The following is a 21,109-nucleotide window of genomic DNA, read 5'->3' as shown; positions in this document are numbered from 1 at the left end:
GTGGTAAAGCCTAGAGACTAGGGGACATGAAAATTCCTCATGGTGTAGGTGAAGAAATCTAGTGGCATCCATGCTTGTTTATGGCCTAGTGATCCGGTGATGATTGCGGTAAAGCCTAACTCTATTGATGAGGGTGAGGTGTTTTAGCCTCGGGAAGCCTGACTCTATTGATGAGGGTGAGGTGGTTTAGCCTTGGGAAACTCTGGTTGGTTCTTTTCGTTGGAGTCCCACATTCATGCTTGAAATATGGCACGGGGGTGATTGGCTAAAGAGAGACTTGGCTCAGCCAATCTACGGTCGGGTGGAACGTGGTAGTCCCATACCAAGTTGGCTTTTGCATTCATCAATCATAGTTTCTTTCCTTGGTATTTTATGAGCAAATGTACTGGATTATATGTGGCATTTATGGCTATTGTATCCTCATTATTTCTGTTATTTATATGCTGTTTATGAATACGTTTTATGATAATGAAAATGTATTGTTCTCATCATATCTTGATTTGTAAGTGATTGAACAATGAATTTATGACCTAATAGACGATAATGCAACTAATGTGATAAGGAACTAATGCTTCTTAGCGATTCTCAGATAAGTATGAAATCCCTCTGCTCAGATCTGTTGTTTAAACCTGTAGAATGCATAATTATGATATGTTTGATGAAATGTTTGTCATGGCTAGTAGGGGTCCAATCTAGTCCTTGTTTAAGAATTTGCATTGGCATCATTGTCTCTATGTTTTTTTTTTTCAATTTCTGTGAATTCCATGGAGTTTTGGGCAATGGCTAGGTCCTAGCCTTGGAATTTAGCCATAAATCTCGCAGTCGTTGGCATATCACTAGTAGAAAAAAGGTTACAATCACACTCAAACAAGCTCATGGGAGCCACTGGGACTCTCAGTTGCTTGGAGGGCTTGGCAAGAGAGCGACTGGGCCTCTAGGTCCTTGAATTGTTGAGTTTCCTTAGGGGTTGGTCACCTGGAAAGGTGGGGTAGCTCCTAAAGGTTCTGTTGGATGTGTGGATGGTCAGTTTGAGCGTGTTTTGTCGGTTCCACTTCCTTAAAGTAACCCAGGAGGTTGAATCAGATCATAGTAGCTTCTCGTCACATGTTTATCCTGGTTGACCAGTTACTTGGATAGATATAAGAGAAAAGTGTTACATACTTATTATAAACTTAACATGTCACATCCAAGAATTAAACCTATATAAAAAAGATAACAATTTTTTTTCCAATCACCTAAATTACATTAGATTAACAAAACCACTTAATTATATATATCTATCTATGAACCAAATATCATAAAACAACTATCGAAACTATAAAATACCTCTATGCTCTCCATGCAAAACCACAAATCACTATTTAATATTAAAAACACCTGAAATTAAAAACCAACCTCATAACCCAACAAATCACTATTTAATATAAAAAACACCTGAAATTAAAAACCAACCTCATAACCCAAGAAAAATCAAATTTCTACTTCATGTCTAAAAAACCCAAACTCTGAGATAAAAGAACGAGCATCAAATCTCCCTTTGAACATCGACATAGTGCGTTATAAAAACTAACACCTAATTTAAATAAACATATATCCCGTTGAAAAGTTTAATAGGTAAGCGCAACCTATATGAGAGTATAGAGTGGTTTCTATTAATAGAGAGCTGAGACCAAGGTAGGGTAATTTCATCAGCAATGGCAGCACAGCAAGCTCGATCCCTTGCTCAGGTTCTCCGCCTTTCATCATCTCACACACAATGTGTATCCACCCGGGCTTCTCAGCTGCAGACAAGTCGCACGTTTTCAGCAGGTAAAGTGTGTATATATGTTTCGTTATTTTTACTCCAGGGTTTATCGTTTGTATGAATTATGCCGGTGTTCTCCGCTATTCATATGCATTCCTGAATGAACTATGGAGTTTCGCTTTGTCTCGGGATGTTTTGGAGTTGCTTCTGTAATTTGTAGGGTTTGATTAGATTTCAGATTTAGGGCACATGCAGGATCCCACAAACTTTATGTTTTAATAATATTATCAATTGATGTGAAGCGATTGAATGCTGTGTCCGTTGAATGATCCCTCTTCTATTCATGAAATGTACCTATTTGAGGGAAATAAGGCTTTAGTTCAGGGGCATTAGTCGTACTTGTTCGATAAGGCATTTCGTATAAATTGTATTAGTGTTCGGTAGGGTTACAACTTACGATACCGTGTTCACATTTTCGAATATTTATTTGTTGGATTTCTTTCATTCTATTGATTGATGGAATTGAGAGTGCTTTGAAATACAGTCATCCACTTTTGACCTGCCATTTGGCTGGGTTAGATCCCATAAAAAACGGAACTTGGTAGATTTCTTTTTAACCAGTCAACCTTACTAGTAATCCAAGGTCCTGTTGGCATTTTCAACGTGCGGGTGCAAGCACGTGTAAACCTTGAACCTTGAGGTATTGATACCCAGGCTTTCCTATTTATTCACCGCACACAATTTATCTATGTGTCAAAAGAGTACCCCAAATGATTTTTCCATGATGTTTAATATACCAAATTACCTATGATTTTTTGATTGGAGATCATTACCAGTTCTTGCGATCTATGTGGATATTGGTGGCCAGGTACCTACTAATCCACGGGCTCAAGGCACAGTTCTGTTCTCCATCTTCTCCATCTTGGCAGTTTTTCTACAGTTTAGCACAGTTCTCCATCTTCAGTTTTTCTACAGTTTTTCGGATCCATGTAGGTCCCTGCCTTATCAAAAACATCATTTAGGCCTCAAAATGGCCCAGAAGTTTAGGACCCAGAAAACCGTATAAAAAACTGCCAAGATGAAGAACCGTGCTTGGAACCAGTGGTGTAGCCTGATGGCCACAAACATTCATCTGCATCATCCTGCTGATAATGTTCCCATAAATTACTTGAATTTTTCATTTTGAGGGCAAGGTTTACATATTACATCGAGAATGGTTTGCAATTTGTTCAAATTGTTACTGAATTATAGGTGATAACTTTTTCTCGCAAGACACTAATCTAGAAGGCTATTTGTCTAGGGAATACAATAGATTTTCATTGATTGTCATAGTCACTATACTCGATTTGAGACAAGACTCGTTTTGTCTGCACAGTCAAACTTGACAGGACTTTGCCAGGCTCCTGAGTCAACCTGGCAAAGTTTCCACACAATTTCAAATCGTAAATATAGAGTTGTAAAAGCAATGGGAGATTTTTAGGATTATATGAGAGATTAAACTAGTTACAATACAAATACATCGAATGTAATGCAAAAATAACATCTCCAAAACATACCCTGGTAGAAAGGTGAAAAACAGCTGAAAAGTCAAAGTCCTAGATGCTGTTCAAAACCCTAGATGCTGTGCCATACTCGGAAAACTGAAGGAGAGGTGAGCAAGAATGTTGAAAATGACTCAGCAGGTCCACGTTGCCTCGGTAGTGCTGTGGGTTGACTCTGCGGTTCTGCAGGTTGATTCGGTGGGTCTGGGCAGGGGAATCCAGGTCTAGGTCAAACCGATCTGTTTTGACTGTTGTTTGGGAAAATTAATAGTCCCGGGTGGACTTGGTGGGCCCTGTAACTATGGTGATTGCTTAGAGCTGAAGTTGCAAGAAGAAACTATTAAAACTTTTAACTCCTGCTGACAGTTATGAGAAATGTTATTAAAATGCCCCAGATTAATTGATTTTAGGCAGTTGATATTCTGGTATATAAAGCACATTTTTCTGTAATGTGGTTGGTGTATTTTTTGGTTTCTACATTGGTTAGCTTTCGCAACTGCCACATCTCTTGTGCCTGGTAACTATGACTTAAACAGCTAGAAGAAATGGTTTTTTTTTTTAACCATAACCGTGAATCTGCATTTGGACAAGCAGAGGTACATCAAAGGAGCAACATTTGAATTTCTGGCTCTATAGACTCTCTAGTTTCATGATGAGTCAGTCATGTCACAAAATTGTCAACTATATATAATTTTACCAAACTAGAGTACCTGCAAGTGTATATTTTCCAGTATGTACCTAAAATACTTACAAAAGTTGACCTCCATGGATTATTGTGTTAAATATTTGTGCCTGTGCCTGCTGGGTTGTGCTTTATTGCTTGAGCCACTGGTTCATTCAAATCTGTCTGTCTGCCATTCTCCTTGTTCATTTAATTGTCTGTGTTGCAAGAATCGTGGTGGCCCTGAGCCAATTTCAATTGCATTTCTGCCATTTGATTTCTTATACTCCCCAATTCATCCTCCATTCGGTGCATCTGCATTTTGTGCTCAATTATCTACTTCATAACTGTGGATAAGCTAGATTTTGTGCTCAGATATCTCCTCCCCATTCATGATAATTCTCCTCATAAAATTTGGCATGTTCCTGGCACTTATGATCAATGTGTCTCCCACTGTGTTAGCCCTGAGCACTAGCCTGGGCATAACCACTCCACTCAGCCCCATATTACTTGTTTGCAACCTCTTTTTGCATTCTGCGGCTTCTCATACACTTGGTCTTAGTTCATGCATCTTAATGCCTCTAATGTGCATGCCTGACATCTTTAAGGAATAGGAAAGTATAATTTGCATTCGTTGAGCACAAGTTCACCTTGTTGCATCCTTGTTCCACAATTTGCTTGATAATCTGCCTCAGTGTTGTTCTGTCTTAGAACATGAAATACCTCATCCTTCAAATTTGTGTAATAAACCACAAATTCTCGAAAGAAGGATGTTGAGTCTAATGTCTTCAGGACGCAAACCAAGTTTGAGATGATGGATTAAAATATGGAAATCCTCCGGCATTAGTATGGGGGCAGAGCCTAGTCCCCATGAGTAAGAAACTTCTAGTTGTTCTCTAGGGTAAAAAGACCACCTCCACCTCTCCTGCCACCTCGAACAGCTAGAAAAAATGTTACTGCAAAGTCGTTGGTCATCTTCATTCAACAAAGTTCTGCCAGTACTTTTAACTGTGCATACAGGGCCCAGGCATACTTCTAAATATTTTCTTCCAAGTATTTTTAGTAACCAGACTTTTCCTCTTTATCATTGGGTGCATCTCCCATGTCTCTTGTACCTGGCAGTATGCCTACAAATACAAATGTGATCCAGAAACCAAAATTTGTCTGGTAATTTGTTTGAAGCAAAAATGTAATTTTGGGTCACTTTTTTATAAGGTAGAAGCCTCAGAGAAGTTTTCTGGAAAAATGACTCTTCCATTCAAGAAATCAATAGGCAATGATTATGCAGGAGAAATGATTGAGAAAATTTAACTCCAAGTTTTCTAGACACAATGTGAATGCAATCACTGTCAGCATTGGTTGCAAGAATCTGGCTAAAGCCAGAATTCAATGGAACCGTGTCAGAAATAATTGACCAGACCATTGCAATATTAGATACTTACCCCAAAAGTAAAGGTTACATGCACTGAAAAAATGCAACAAGAACAAAACTGTCCTTACCACTAGAAATTTTCTGTCCAATAAGTACTGGAAAACAAATTACATTGTTATTATGTTCATACTAGATGAGTTTGGTGCAGTGTCTAGTAAATATCGAAAATTTAATGATGATCAAACATGTTTTCCCACCAGTATGAGAGTATTATTTTTGATCAGTCACTAAGTGTGAGAATGTGATTGTGAACTATGGGACTATTGATGGAACATGTTGACCACTCTGTGTCAATTACCCTATAGCAGTACACATTTTCGCAAAGGAATTCCAACACATTTGAGGAGTCAGTACACATTTTCGCAAAGGAATTCCAACACGTTTGAGGAGTCAGATACCCATGAATCATCATCATCAGTTGTCAGTTTATCAGAGTTGTAAACCCATTCTGCAAAATTTTAATGTAAATGATGCTAGTAAGACCATATATGTTTGTAACAATATAGGTAAGCCTATTATTTTGGCGACAATTTTCCATATTAGGAGGTTTTTTGTCTCACTGAATCGTCTGTGTTTCTAAACAGAGATGATCGACGGAGTTTTTCCCTTTAGTCTCCAAAACTAGGGCAGAAATAATTTTATAGCAACATAAAATATTCCTTTATTTTGTTGGTTTGTTGTCCAACTGTCACAGCTGCTTTCCTCGAAATATGTTAATCTTTGGAATATCTTTCCCTGCCATGCTTATACCATAGAGCATTTTCTTAAAAATTAGAATCATCAATACATGCATCTCCATATAGCTTTTTTTTTAAAAATTTACGATGGAAGACTGTTAGCAGAGAAGAATTTTGCATCTGGCAATTAGGTTTCTAACTTCCAATTTTCAGATTCTATAATAGTTTTCTATAAATCATTTTTTTGATTTTTCCAATGTATGTGACTTGCAAGATTTCTAAGTTTGGAGTTTGATACCTCTTTCAATTGTTGCTGCAGTTTGTTTCATTGTCGATCATAATTTTATAATTCTATTTGCAGAAATAATTTTATAGCAACATAAAATATTCCTTTATTTTGTTGGTTTGTTGTCCAACTGTCACAGCTGCTTTCCTCGAAATATGTTAATCTTTGGAATATCTTTCCCTGCCATGCTTATAACATAGAGCATTTTCTTAAAAATTAGAATCATCAATACATGCATATACCATATAGCATTTTCTTAAAAATTTACGATGGAAGACTGTTAGCAGAGAATAATTTTGCATCTGGCAATTAGGTTTCTAACTTCCAATTTTCAGATTCTATAATAGTTTTCTATAAATCATTTTTTTGGTTTTTCCAATGTATGTGACTTGCAAGATTTCTAAGTTTGGAGTTTGATACCTCTTTCATTGTTGCTGCAGTTTGTTTCATTGTTGATCATAATCTTTGACACCTCTTTCATGTGCCGCAAATGGCTCAAAGATAGTTTGGCAAGAATGCTATTTTTTGTTGCTTTGGTACCTAATAAATGGCAAGAAAACGTTCTGAATGTTATTGTTTTGTAGTTAACCATTATTAGAGAGTTATAATTTCATGATATTTGATGATTGCATCCCCACATTGAAAATATTGGAAATATATCGGAATTTTTTGTTTTGCTTATACTCTCCACAGTTGACATTGTTTAGACTATGGAGTTACTACCAAGAGTATTAATATTCTTAGGTGATACTAATGGAAAAAATAAGAGAAGGGAAATAAGAAACCAGTCAGGCATTTTCAGTCCCTGCTCTTTCCAACCAGCAGCAATAGAAATCCACCTTAAGGCTGAATGCTTGCTTTTAGTTAGAAAATGTCGATTGTTCTTGGTTTCTGCCGATATCTGTTGCGAGCTGCCATTAATAGTTTACTTCAGACTATGGGAAGTGGATTGCACCAATGCTTGGCAGGGGTCTCTCTTATAAAATATTACCTAACTTGGTAAGTTTGTTTTAACTTTGTAGTTAACATTGTTTTGGAAATTTCTGTTTTCCCTGTTACCATTGTTGTATGAAAACCATCTGTATTTCATGAAATACTGAAATTCTGCAGCTAGGCGTGATAGATGCTAAAGGGATATATGCTTATGGATATGGATACAGACCAGTGTTGTGAAAAGCGCGATCGGGATTAAATCGGCGTGGGGAACGAATCGGAAAAAATTGGAAAAATCGGGAAAAAATCGGAAAAAATCGGAAAAAATTCATTTGGTACAAAAATATTCATTTTTTTTTTCATTTTTTTTCAATTTTTTTAATATCTAAACCATCTACAACATAAAATAAATACATTGACACATAAATATGATAAAGAAACTAATATATAAGATGTTTAATATCATTTCTAGCGCTAAAATCACACATAACATTGAATCATGTCCTGAATAGTAAGTCCTGACTCCTGAGTCCCAACTCAGCCTCAAAATATCAACAAAAAATATGATAATGTATCTCATCATGTCATAATGTCATATACAATAAAATGAAAGTCTAATCCTATTGATTTCCTCTGCCCCTCTTGTGAGAAAATGACACAGCTTTCCCTTTCCCTCTAGATGTAGATGCTGGTGCCCGTGCTGGTGGAAATGGCAGTGGAGTCTGATGTGCTCTAAAAGCTGAAGAACTAGAAGTAGGAGCTATAGGAGTAGACCACGTCCTCTACTGGTGGCAGTGGTAGCCCGGGCAGGTGGTTCCCATAGTCATACCAAGTTACCCATTCCAAATCAATGAAGAAATACAATTTTTTTTAAAACAATGAAAAGTTGAAAACAAAAGAAAATGGTGCCCATACCAAGTTTCCCAACAAAAAACAATGAAAAACATACAAAAACAATGTTTTTAAACAATGAAAACAAAAAAAAAATAATCCTCATACTGTTTCTATGGAGAAATCAATGGTCTCCTCTTGATTTTCTCCTCTAAGCACTTAGATTTGGCTAAATAGTAAAAACCCTCTTCTCCAAGAGCTCCTCTTCCCTCCGCGCGAGCCACTGTCCAAATGAGCAACTGAAAAACCAAAAAAAAGTTTATAAAATCGTGCTGCCCCGACCCCGCACGATTTTTTCAGCGCGATTTTTTGAAAAGAGCGCGATTTTTTTTCAGTAAAAATCGGCAAAAAAAGTAGGCGATTTTTTCGTATAAAAATCGCGATTTGATTGGCAAGCTGAAACAATCGCGATTTAATCCCGATTTTCACAACACTGATACAGACGACCTAAAAGGGCTTGGTTTGGTTTCATTTGACATATTTAGCATGGAGTATGGTTTCTGTAGCATCTAGATAATACCCTTCGGTTATGTTTAGGAATACCTTACCATCTAGGTTTAGAATCATTATTTTTTTTGTTGTCTTTAAATTTTTTATTAGTTAATTTTTTTTTTCCAAAATGGCCTTTGTAGGCATTTCTCCTTTGGGCAGGTTCAGGAATGGCGTTCTTCTCTGTTTAGATTAACAAAATCACAGAATAAAAGAGTAGCTTTGTTATCCATACCAAAAACTAGTCTGTAGCACATCATTGAAAAATTAGGTGCTCAGGAATGATTTTTGTTGGGGTATTGAACTGTAATAAAATGTCAGGGTTATTTGCTTATTTCTATTTTTGTAATTTAACTTTTTATTTATTTTTGTGTTTTTAAATATGGCTTTTGATGGCATTTAATTATTTGGTGGATCTGGAACCCTGCTCTATACTGGTTCATTTCCAATAAATCTATAATAAGAGGACCTTTACTGGATTCTCTTTAGCTGGTATTCTACTAGGGCAGCTTTTTAGTTTTTCTTCTTCTGACTTGGATCTCTCTTTTTTCTAGAGCCTTGGTTCTCTCATATGAAGTCTCTTATTCCTTTTCCTGTAAGTTTCCCTTTTGTTCCAGTCTTCTGTATTTGTGGACAACTTGTAACATGATACATAGCAATGGTATATTTTGACATTTTTAAAATTAAAAAGTTAATCCATTTGACCTTGTCCCTGCTAAGCTGTACTTATAGTTCTCATATGCCAATGCAACTACCATCTATAGGGGGAGATGTAAAAAAACAACGTTTTTGTGTGAATGCAGGAAAATAGCTACAATATTCATCTTAACATAGATATGCAGATACTTTTTACTGAAAATCAGCAGGCAGGACAATTTACTGTTGAGTTTTTAAAGGTAAACCAAATAGTTTTCCCATCCAACAAGTCGTTCCCTTGAATGAGTGTTAGCTCAAAATTGATTGGATCCAGTATGAATTTTGGAGTTTTTGAGGCCATGACTGATGATATATGTGTCAAACTTTGTTCAGACTGAACTCCTTCAATAGCACTAATAGTTCCTTGGATATCATGGTGGGCAGTTGGAACTTATGGTCTGCCATTCTCTATGAAAACACACGGACTTGACCAAGATCAACAAATACCAACCTGCATCCACTATTCAGCAATCTATGACACCAGCTTGAAACTCTCTCTTCTATCTTTCTATATAGCCATAACCAATCTGAATATTTGTAGTCATTTGATTTTAATTGAAAGTCCAAATACTTTACACCTTTGTCCGGAGGGAAGTAATTCATAGGAAAAATCTGAGCTATCAGCTGCTCCATACTTTCTTCTACGGTTCCACACCATTGAAAAGCATTGATGATTTTTGCATATTTATTCCCATGCCTGTTGCTTTACAATAAAGCTCCACGATACATTGGAATGATTCATCTCCCCAAAAGGGTTATGCCCAAATATCATGATGTGAGCAATTGATCCTGCTATCCTAATTCCTCTTATATGCCCCCTTCTCATTTATTCTTTGAAGTCAATCTACTAAATCCCTCTGCCACTAATAAAAACTAAAAGGGTGACAATGGCAACCTTGTCTTATTCCTGTTGGGGCATAAGAAAGAAGCCTGAAAGGGATTCATTTGTAGCGATGGCAAAAGAAGCTAAAAAAAGACAATCCAATCAGAGCTAAACTTGTCATATGATTGCCTAGATCAATTTTTCATTATGGCCACTAGCAATTTGTCCCATCCAAGGTTACTTGGGAGCAGGAGCGGATGGGGGGAGTGGAAGCGAGAGCAGGGAGCGGCATTTTCAAAAGCTCTAGGGTTGGGAGCGAATTCTTATATAATATATATTTTTATATATTTTGATGCATATATGTGAACAAAAACATGTAGAATGATGAATTTGATATAAAAAGCATAAAAACATTGATTAAACTATATAACATCAATCATTTAGAAGTTATAATCTTCATCAACCACGTCCACAAGTTACAAGTTCTCATTTATATAGCATGTAAGGGCGCACATAACCAAAATAGCATCGAGTGCAATCCATCTTTGAACTGAAAATATATCAACAAATAGGCTCTAGATGGCCTCTAACATCCAAAAAAATCATCAAAATCAATGCCTATTTTGGGATCTTTGTCATTAATATCACCCTCTAAGCAATTAACATAAGATAGAAAAATTGTAGCATGTCAAAGTCAAGATTTTGTTTGAGTGATGGGTACATTTTTAGTAGGGTCATAATAGAGGAGTTCGACGACCAATGTCACTAAAACATAGAGGGCGCTCTTGATTAAATACGAGTACCATACCCTAGTACATGACAAAATCTAGTGGAAACATTGCAATCCCCCCAATCCTGAAAAACTGATAAGTTTGTTGGATTTTGAGTGAGATCTAAAATTCTACTTTCTCCATATGAAATTCAATGAGGTTGGAAGTTCCAGTGTTGCACGAAATGACCCCGCTTGATCAAAACCTCGAAATGCGACCCGTATGGATCTGTGGGTGATCCGCCCCTGAAACTCGTCCCGAAAATTCTGAAATGCGGATTGGGCCTGTGGGAACCATTTGGCTTGATCCGCGTTTCGGAATTGCCGGGATGCGTTTTGGGGGGTAGATCACCTGGCCGAAACGATACGGATCGAGGTTGCTTCTTTATGGATCGTGACTGACTTTGTGGGCTGCCGACCGGTTTCGTCGTGTGGCCTCACTAAATCGCTTTTATTTTTTTATTTTTGTGGCCACACTAATTCGCTTTTTTTGTTAACTAGTGGTTGGGGGTGGGTCTAAGTTGGGTTAGGGAAGGGAATGAAGGGATTAAAAGGCTCTTTCTCCTCTCATTTGCTCACTCTTGTATTTTTGGAGAGCTTGGAGAAGAGAGGAGAAGAGAGGAGAAAGAGAGGAGAGACTTGAGGAGAGTTTGGAGGAGTGAAGAAGGAGGAACTAGGAGAAGGAGGAAGAACTTGGAGGAGTAAAGAAGGGCTTCCATCTACAAGAGCTAAAGAGGTAAGTGCAAACTCCAAACTCTTTCATTTTTTTGTCATTGTTTTTTGTATTTTCCTCCTCCCTCTCTTACTCTTTCCCATTATTTCTTCTTGCTCATGTAATTGCAGGTTGTCCACCACCTATATTCATATTCCAGGATGGTGTTTTTTTGGCGTCTATGTATCATTCCACTTTTGGTTTTCATGATGGCAAGTGAGATTAAGAATAGAAGGGAAGATGAACAAGAGGATAGTGGTCCCCATATGAGTGACCCAATGGATGATGAAGAGGAAGGGTTTGAAGAGAAAGGCGATGAACCTAAAGGCAACACTGAAACACTAGGGGGGAAAGCTGCATTGACACCCTTGTGGAACCATGTGACCAAACTTGAAGGGGGAAAAGGTGGTGGAAGCTACAAACTTTTGTGCCCTCATGGTTGTCATGGAGGAAAACCATTTAGTGGTTCATATACCCGTGTGGGGAGACATCTTTGCGGGGTGATGGACAGTGATGAGAAAAAGGCTGTTGTGGGGATACAAATTTGCCCAAACATTTCAACTGAACAAAGAAGAAAATACATACAAATAGAGGAGGTTGCACAACAAAAAAGCAAGAAACAAAATGCTCTGTCTGAATCAAGTGCAACCTCTAGATTTGGTAGCTCATCTCCTCGTGGTACTTTTGCAAGCTTTGGAGGTAGAACAATAGGGGATTTCCTTAATGTTACTGGGAGGGATGATGTGGATGGAAAGATAGTCCGATTTCTTTGTGCTTGCGGTGTACCATTCAATGTGCTTCGCTCTCCTTGTTGGCATGATATGGTTAAGGCCATCAATGAAGCCCCAAAATGACACAAAAGCCCCAACTATGAGAAATCTAGAACAATGTTATTAGAAAGAGAAAAAACAAAGGTTCAAAGAGCTTTGACACGTTTTACAAATGAGTGGGTGGATTGTGGGGTATCCATTGTATCAGATGAGTGGACAAATATTAGAAACCAACATTTGATAAATGTTCTTGGTGTTTCTTCTAGTGGTGTAGTATTTATTACATGTCATGACTCCTCCTCCATAAGTGCAACTTACCAAAACATTGCAGATCTCCTATTGCAATCAATCAAAGATGTTGGTCCTAATAATGTGGTTGAAGTGATCATTGATAATGCAACATGAAAAGTTATTGAGTGTACTCATCCACGCGTCTTTTGGTCTGGGTGCTTGGTGCACGCATTGAACTTTTTGATGCATGATATTGTGAAGTATAAAGAATGTGGATGGATTAATGAGCTTTACAAGAGAGGGAAGCAACTCATTAATTTTATCACAGGGCATACAAGGGTAAACTACTTTTACGACACTTACTCCAAGTTGCAGTTGCTTAAACTTGCAAAAACAAGATTTGCAAGTTATTACCTCACCTTAGGTGGCTAGTGAAGGTGAGACAAACTTTAACTAATATGGTGACCTCTGAATCATGGGAGGAAATTTACAATGATAGAGATGGGGCTAATGTATCCAAGGACACTATTCTTGACATGTTCTTTTGGTCACAGATTAAATATGTTTTCCAATTCACCAAACCAATTTATTACATGATCAAGTTTGCAGATTCAGATCGACCAACAATTGGGGAGGTGTATGAGCAAATGGATAACATGTTGGGGCAGATTAAAGACATTGTTGAGCCTAGAGATATCACCTTATACAATTATATTTGTTGCAGAGGTGGAAAACCGATGGGATATGCTAAACATTCCATTGCAAGCCCTAGCATATGTTCTGACACCTAAATACTCTCATCCATCATGGCTTTCAACACCAACACCTGGGGGGTGGGGAGCAAGAGAAAACCACACCTAGATCCAGAGGTTCTAGAGGCTTATATGAGAGCATTGGTTAAATTAGTCCTTGATGAGGAGGAGTCTGCCATGGTACGGAAACAGTGGAGCAATTATATGCTTAGCATTGGTCCATTTGGGAGCATGCATGCAATTAGAGATTGAGAGACTTTTTCTTCTACCGAGTAGTGGAACATGCATGGAGGTGCTACTCCACTTCTATAGACTTTGGCATTGCGGGTGCTATTACATGTGGTAAACACTTCTTTTACAGAGAGGTGTTGGAGCTCTTATTATTTCATCCACACTGTTGAAAGGAATAAGTTGAGTTTAGACCCGGTAGAGAGCTTGGTTTATGTAACCTACAACTTGTGATTGTTGTCCCATTATTGTGGTGATGCAGAGACTAATAAATACCTTAAGGTTTGGGACAAAAATATAGAGGAGCCCACTTCGGAGGATGGAGTGTTGCGATTAGAGCAATTAGAGGGTGCCCTTATCTATGATGATGATGATCGAGTTGAGATGCCACCCCCATCTAGTACCTTGGTTCCCAGGTTCCACATTTCAACACCAACAACATGGGCTTCATCTTCATCAGTTTCAGTGCCAGAACTTACACATGCACCATCTTCTTCATTGCCACCACGTGGAGGCCCACCGCCACGTACTGTTCGTGGTGGAAGGAGGAGAGATTAGTAGATATATTCACAATTTACTACTTTTGTTGTAGATTAATCATTAGACTTGTAGGCTTGTTGTGAATATGAACTTTTTTGTCTTACTCTTCCTAGTTCAGTGTGTACTTGAGTCTTGGTGATGGTCAAGCATCCCATTTTGTAAACATTATTATTTGAATTTTGGACATGACTCTTGTTGATAGTTGCTCACTTGCTAGATAAGTTACTTGAATGTTTGATGATTTTATCTTCTAAATGTTTTATGTTTTATGTTATGCTTAAAAGCTTGATGTATGTTTGTAATTGCTAGAATCTAGATGGTTGATTCTCGAATAATTAATCATTGATGTACAATGGAATCTTGGATGCCATATCTATTTTGATTTATGTAAAAATATGTGTGTTTTCATGTCTTCTACAACTAATTTGGTATTTGGGATGTCTTTTTTGAATATAAATGCAAACATATATATATATTAGATGCTTGCGAGACGCTTCACTTCCTAGATTTTTGGGAAATGACGATTATGCGTCCCTGCTTCCAAAAAACGTCCTTGGGAAATGACGATTATGCGTCCCTGTTTCCAAAAAACGTCCTTGTTTCATCCCTGCTTCTTGCAACGTTGGTTGGAACCACGCTCAAACATCCTGAGTCATTTCATGGTAATATTAAAAATTTAAGTAACTTTAGAATTTAACATTATCATAAATTGCATATCGATACTAGGGCCATAAGCTTGAATATTAGGCTGCCCTATTCAAAAACTCTTGTTTCTTTGAGCAAAATTTGTGTTTGGAACATCTCTGTGACAATTTTTTTGTGAAAAAACCAGGGAGTGATTTTTGTTTGTTTGTTTGTGCGGGAGCACTCTCCTGGTTCTCTCTCGCTCGTAGCGTGCTCTGGGTGCGATTTGAAGGGGGGGAGGGGGAGCCGCTCCCTTGCAACCCCGGTCCCATCTTGATAGTGTGCATCCCTGATTTGGTTGTCCCAAATGCATCAAGAATCTTTTTTTTAAAAAGAAAACCAAACTGGTCTCCTCGTGGGATGACTGAGTGGTTGGTTTCAAATCCCATGAGGGGACATCTTTAGTCCATTGTGAATCGTGATAAGGCTCAAGGAGTAGGCTCCTGCACCCTCGTGGAGTCTCGGCTCTTGCTAAGTCAAATTCCTGGTATAACTGGCTTATGGGATGTTGGATATACATTTGGTGTTATAGTGACATTCCCTAAGTTTTGTCTTGGGCCTTGCCCATATTACTGCAACAAGTTACTGATTCACCATGGTAAAAGAAGAAAAAAAGAAAAAAAGAAAGAAAACCAAACTTTTCATCCGTGGTAACGTTTGATAAAATGTATTTCTGGTGGTTAACTCATAACAGCTCCTCCTCCAACAGATCATAAAAGTCCAAATATAACTCAACTGTCCAGCCATCAGAACCTGGATTTTTGGCCTTCTTGAAGGAATTTGGGTCTGCTTTCAAGTCATCTTTCCACATTTCTGTTTCCAACTCCTCATTTATTCCTGGTATATCTGGCTTATGGGATTTTGGATATACATTTGGTGTTATAGTGACATTTCCTAGGTTTTATCTTAGGCCTTGCCCATATTACTCCAACAAGTTACTGATTCACCATGGCCAAAAAAGAAAAAAAGAAAAAAAGAAAGAAAACCAAACTGTTCATCCATGATAATGTTTGATAAAATGTATTTCTAGTGATTAACGCATAACAGCTCCTCCAACAGATCATAAAAGTCCAAATATAACTCAACTGTCCAGCCATCAGAGCCTGGATTTTTGGCTGCCTTGAAGGAATTTGGGTCTGCTTTCAAGTCATCTTTCCAGATTTCTGTTTCCAACTCATTTATTCCTGGTATATCTGGCTTATGGGATGTTGGATATACATTTGGTGTTATAGTGACATTCCCTAGGTTTTGTCTTGGGCCTTGCCCATATTACTCCAACAAGTTACTGATTCACCATGGTAAAAAAGGAAAAAAAGAAAAAAAAGAAAGAAAACCAAACTGTTCATCCGTGATAACGTTTGATAAAATGTATTTCTGGTGATTAACTCATAACAGCTTCTCCTCCAACAGATCATAAAAGTCCAAGTATAACTCAACTGTCCAGCCATCAGAACCTGGATTTTTGGCCTTCTTGAAGGAATTTGGGTCTGCTTTCAAGTCATCTTTCCAGATTTCTGTTTCCAAATCCTCATTTATTCTATCATCAATAAGCCAGGGAAAGAGTCTTATTACTCAAAATTTCTTCTATATTGGCCCTGTCAGGCTAATGTATGTTAATTTTTTGTTGATGCTATTGGTAACAGCTCAATCGTTTGTGCCGCATGCTACAACCTTTTATGTATGGAAGTTTGTATTTTTAAAAGGTTCTCCAGCTGAAATTTATTGTTCTTTGTTTTTCCTTTTAATTTATATGTCTATCAAAAATCTTATGTTATTTTGTTTAATATATTTGTGCAGAACATCATGGTCCACCTAAGATAAACTTTTGGGAAGATCCAATGAGCCCTTCTAAATGGAAAGAAGAGCATGTGAGTTTTTTTTTTTTTTTAATTATAGGTTTCTTTATTTTCATGTGCCTCCATTTTTCTCAGATTCAAGAATTTATAATTTGCTTAAATTGAACAAAACCTTATTGCATGGTTGTTTGGGATTCTCAATAACTTTTGTTAACTGATTAAAATGGACCTAAATTGTGTCTATAACGTTTGAGATGGTGCTATTTTGGTAAGACTAGTGTAACGTGCCTCTAAATGTCATTTCATTGCACTTTATATCTCCTATGTTAGGATGTGAATCACGAGGGAAGGTTGGGGATGTCTATATAGTTGTTTGTTTTTTCAAAAAAAAATAAAAATCACTTATATCCATTGGGAATGAATATACATGTCACGATCAGCATCAAGCAGTCCAGGCCTGTAATGTTCTTGTGGAAAACATTTACTCCACAGGTTCCTCGTCAAAAAACAAAAGTGAGGATCCTTCTGGGTTTCCTCTGTTCACCAATTGTCTGAAACAAAAATTTACATCCTTGTTTTTTTAGATCAAAAAATACAGAGTAAATGGAAAAATCAGAAATGAAACAACATAGATTCATGCTCATGTCTGTTGAGGAACTCAGTAAGCCCTAAGAAACCCACAGGAAGCTCCAGAGCTTCTTTTGAAAGTGAATCTGCTTTTGTGTTAAGCTTTATCAGGGCATGGTTGAAAGATAACCATTTGAAAGAGCACATTTGTTCCTGTATGTCCAGAAGTAATGACCGAATGGTGAAGAAAAATGTTTTGCACTTAAATATTTTTCTATGCCTAGTCAATGACAAAATTTGAGTCCCCAAATGCCTGTAGTGGTGATGTGTTTGAGAGATGCTACTGACAGGAGAGTTCTAAGAGCTATAAATTTAGCACGGTTGTTGGAGCTTTGCCCTGGAGCATATCTGATATGAAGGAAATAGGAATTGGAAATATGGAGGACAGCTCGAACTCCGCAGAAAGATGGGTGACCCCGAGCAGCGCCATTAAAATAGCCCCATGGAGTGGTCAGATAAATATTAGGGAGAACCAGCCTTACCTTTTTTTTCTTGGGATCAGTTTTGAATGCCTTACAAAGCCTTGTTGGCAGGATTGAAGTGCTGTACTGGGGTACCTTTTGATCGAAAATACTGCTGTTCTGAGCCCACCAGATCCCAAAAATGAAGAGGCACAGAAAACCTTCAAACTGTTTGGCTTTCTGCTGTTTTAGCCATTCCTTCAAACACTTATATAACACTATCTGTGACCAGTTGATCTGGATGTCAAGATCTGCCATCATGTTTGATGCAGCCTGTGCTGAATATGTACAGGAAATGAAAAGATGAGTGATATTTTCCTCAGAAACTTCTCATAATGAACAATGATTTGGACTCATCCAACCTTTTTCCCAAGTGAGTAATGCAGAGTAGCCAAAGTTTTGTATCTATGTAATTGTTTTTTGTCTTGATGTAAGAGCATGAGAGTTTTAATAGTCTTCTCTGTTTCTAGTACGTACGTAAAGTTGACAAAAGCTATGTCTAGAACATTTTGGATGGTGCTGCTTTTGGGAAAAAAATCTTTTAATGCCTCTAAATTTGAATTTGAATTTTAGTTCTCTATATTTTTCACATGTTAGGATGTGAAATATAATAATTGGGGATGTGTCTGGTATTTGTTTGTTGCTTGATGTATTTGCAATATTGCATGTAGCATAAAGTCTATTGCTGTGGCCTAACTGGTTGACATTATAATACAAAAATGAGGTTTACTTTTCAATGCAGTGCAGAGTTCTGAATTTGGAAACAAGATGGCAAGTTATTATTGCTTATCTTATTGAGCACTACTTATACTACTGATTCTATTGTACTGTCTCATGCTAAACTTTTACATTCGAAAAGTTAAAAACTTTGCCCATGTAGAACCTCATCTTGCATTTCCTTGTCGCTCCTCGTTGTCCACTAAGGCATCCTTGCAGTCCTCCAATTCAGCATGTAGAACCATACATGCACCCGTGGCCTCGGCCTTTGAGTCTTGTTCTCCTTTAATTGCATGTAGCCCTAGCCATTTTGGATCTCAGACTTTTGGCCAGATTGAATGAGCAGTACCGACTCTTGACATGTTCATGAATTGCTTAATACTATCAACCCTAGGTTCAAGAAATCTACATATCAATTTTTGCCTCCAATATTTTTGTGCTTTTGCTTTCTCAAAAAATCTTCATATTATATTCTATTCCATATAGTGCATGAGATTCCTTAGAGATTCTAAGCAAGTGCTTGGGTTTTTCTTGGGCCTCAACTAGAATATTATCCACCCACATTTGGTACTAGTGGCACCATTGATAGGTCAAGGTTATTCACCCCTGTGAGCATCACCCGATGCAATGAGTGCTAAGTGAACTATTAAAAAATCATGAGAAATTAGTCAGTTACGACTACCTCTCATGGAAATGGTCATACGTGAATGACTTACTTAACGCAGTTGAATCCCAAAATGATATCTAATATAATGCACTGCGTAAACCCCCATACTTAAATTCAAAAAAGAGTCAAGGGATCTCTACTTGAATGGTTCATGAGGCACAATACTTGCTAAGGTTTTGCAAATGGGGTAGCAAGCTAAGTGGGCTTGATTGTGGGGAAAACTCCACAGTTAAGCGCGCTTGAGCCAGAGGAGTTCTAGGATGGGTGACCTCCTGGGAAGTCCTGGTTACCGGGTGCAAGCCCCGGAAGTGATGATTGATGCTATGTGATTCATTTCACTAGTTTCAATCCCACTTCTTCACCCCTGTGAGCATCACTCGATGCAATGAGTGCTAAGTGAACTATTAAAAAATCATGAGAAATTAGTCAGTTACGACTACCTCTCATGGAAATGGTCATACGTGAATGACTTACTTAACGCAGTTGAATCCCAAAATGATATCTAATATCACTTCCTTCTGTGCCTTGACTGGTCCTTTTTAAAATGCCCCATATATTCATGGACTCTTTCTAGTTCACAGTGCGTACAACAAGTCGGGCACATTTTTGAGGCATGTCGTACATCATTTAATGTTGTTTTATCGCTGGAAAAATTTCTATTTTGGTTGTTTGCTGATTGGCACGATTTTCGACGTAGAGTTCAAGCACAAATATTGAGATAAGTTGTAATTTGTGGTTGCTGGAATTTTTATTGTGTATTTCAGTTTCTCCGTAAAAGCATTTTCAAAAATAAAGAAGAGCTCTCAAACTGGTTTTCCCCAAGAGTTGTAGGGGGTTTTTCCAGGGTCACATTGACCAAAAATCCTGTGTTATCTTTTGTGTGTGGCTGTCATAATTTTGCTGTGTTTTATTTCTGCAATTTTAGCGGTTGTGAAATCTCTAAATTTGTGTTTTCAGAAAATATTGTCATTTCCAGATTTTAGAATTTTTATCATGCTTGGATTTAAAACTAAATGCATGGAGTGATAAGGAAAACTGATAACCGGAGTGATTGTTGAAATTTCTTCATGGTATCAGAGCTTAGATGGATGAAAATTGCAGTTTGGGACAACAAAGTGAAAATTACGTTAAGTTGATTTTTACACAGAAAACAGAAACCTTTACCACAGATTTGAAAATTTCAATTTGGTAGGACAGTGAAACATGTCTTTGGGTTTGAGAGTTGAAGACAGGTTGGATGGGCAGAACAACTACAGTGCATGGAAGAAGAGAATCCAGAGCATCTTTGAGGAAGCAGAAGTCTAGGGCATTATAATAAATACCACACAAAACCCGGTAGTAGTACCTGCGGACACTGTACAGTTGACAGAGTTTAACAAAAAGAATGTGCTAAGGCAAAAAGATTGATTCTGGAATGAATCAAAGACCATGTCATTCCTCATGTGAGAGCAAAGACTTATGCACATGAGATGTGGGCAGACTTGACCAGTCTTTACTGGAGCTCAAATGAAAATAGAAAAATGGTCCTAAAGGAGAAACTAAAGGCCATTAAAATGGCTAAGACTGACAGTGTTACAACATACTTCATAAAGATCACTTCAGTGAGAGATGAGTTGGCAGTCGTAGGTGAGATCATTGCACCCACTGAGTTGGTGAGGATTGCTTTGAATAGTCTTCCCAAGACTTGGGAGAATTTTGTGGATGGCATTGTTGCACGAGAAAACCATCCCGATTGGGAGAGGTTGTGGGATGATTGCATTCAGAATGAGATCAGAAAGAAGTGTCTTGGGGCAGCCTAACAGGTGGAGGAGGATGGCAATGTGGCATTGTTAGCAAGAGGCAAGAAGGGCAGAGCAAAGAAGCAAGTTCCAACAGTGGAGGCAAAGGCAAAGGTTAAGGCAAGCAGCAGAACAAGGAGAAGGACTATTCCAAAGTCAAATGTTGGAATTGTCAAAATTTGGGACACTGTTGTTGTGTGTCCA

General features: G+C 37.8%; 1 protein-coding gene across 2 annotated transcripts in view; it reads left to right on the top strand.

The window, feature by feature from the left end:
* Positions 1–1,560: 1,560 nt before the first annotated feature.
* Positions 1,561–21,109, top strand: part of LOC149209687 (uncharacterized) — an 88,405-nt gene continuing 68,856 nt past the window's right edge. The window contains exons 1-2 of one of the 2 annotated variants that reach the window (XM_089396468.1): positions 1,561–1,809; positions 16,657–16,727. In XM_089396468.1, the coding sequence (XP_089252594.1) occupies positions 1,695–1,809; positions 16,657–16,727 (186 nt within the window). In that variant the 5' untranslated portion in view covers positions 1,561–1,694. The remainder of the gene's footprint in view (positions 1,810–16,656; positions 16,728–21,109) is intronic. The other variant, XM_089396467.1, reaches the window with a different exon arrangement.

Source organism: Pinus tabuliformis, chromosome 1_2, assembly GCF_031772625.1.
Source record: "Pinus tabuliformis cultivar Carrire ecotype Pingquan chromosome 1_2, CPIR1, whole genome shotgun sequence".
Lineage (NCBI taxonomy): Eukaryota > Viridiplantae > Streptophyta > Pinopsida > Pinales > Pinaceae > Pinus > Pinus tabuliformis.
This window is presented reverse-complemented; position numbering and strand designations above follow the sequence as displayed.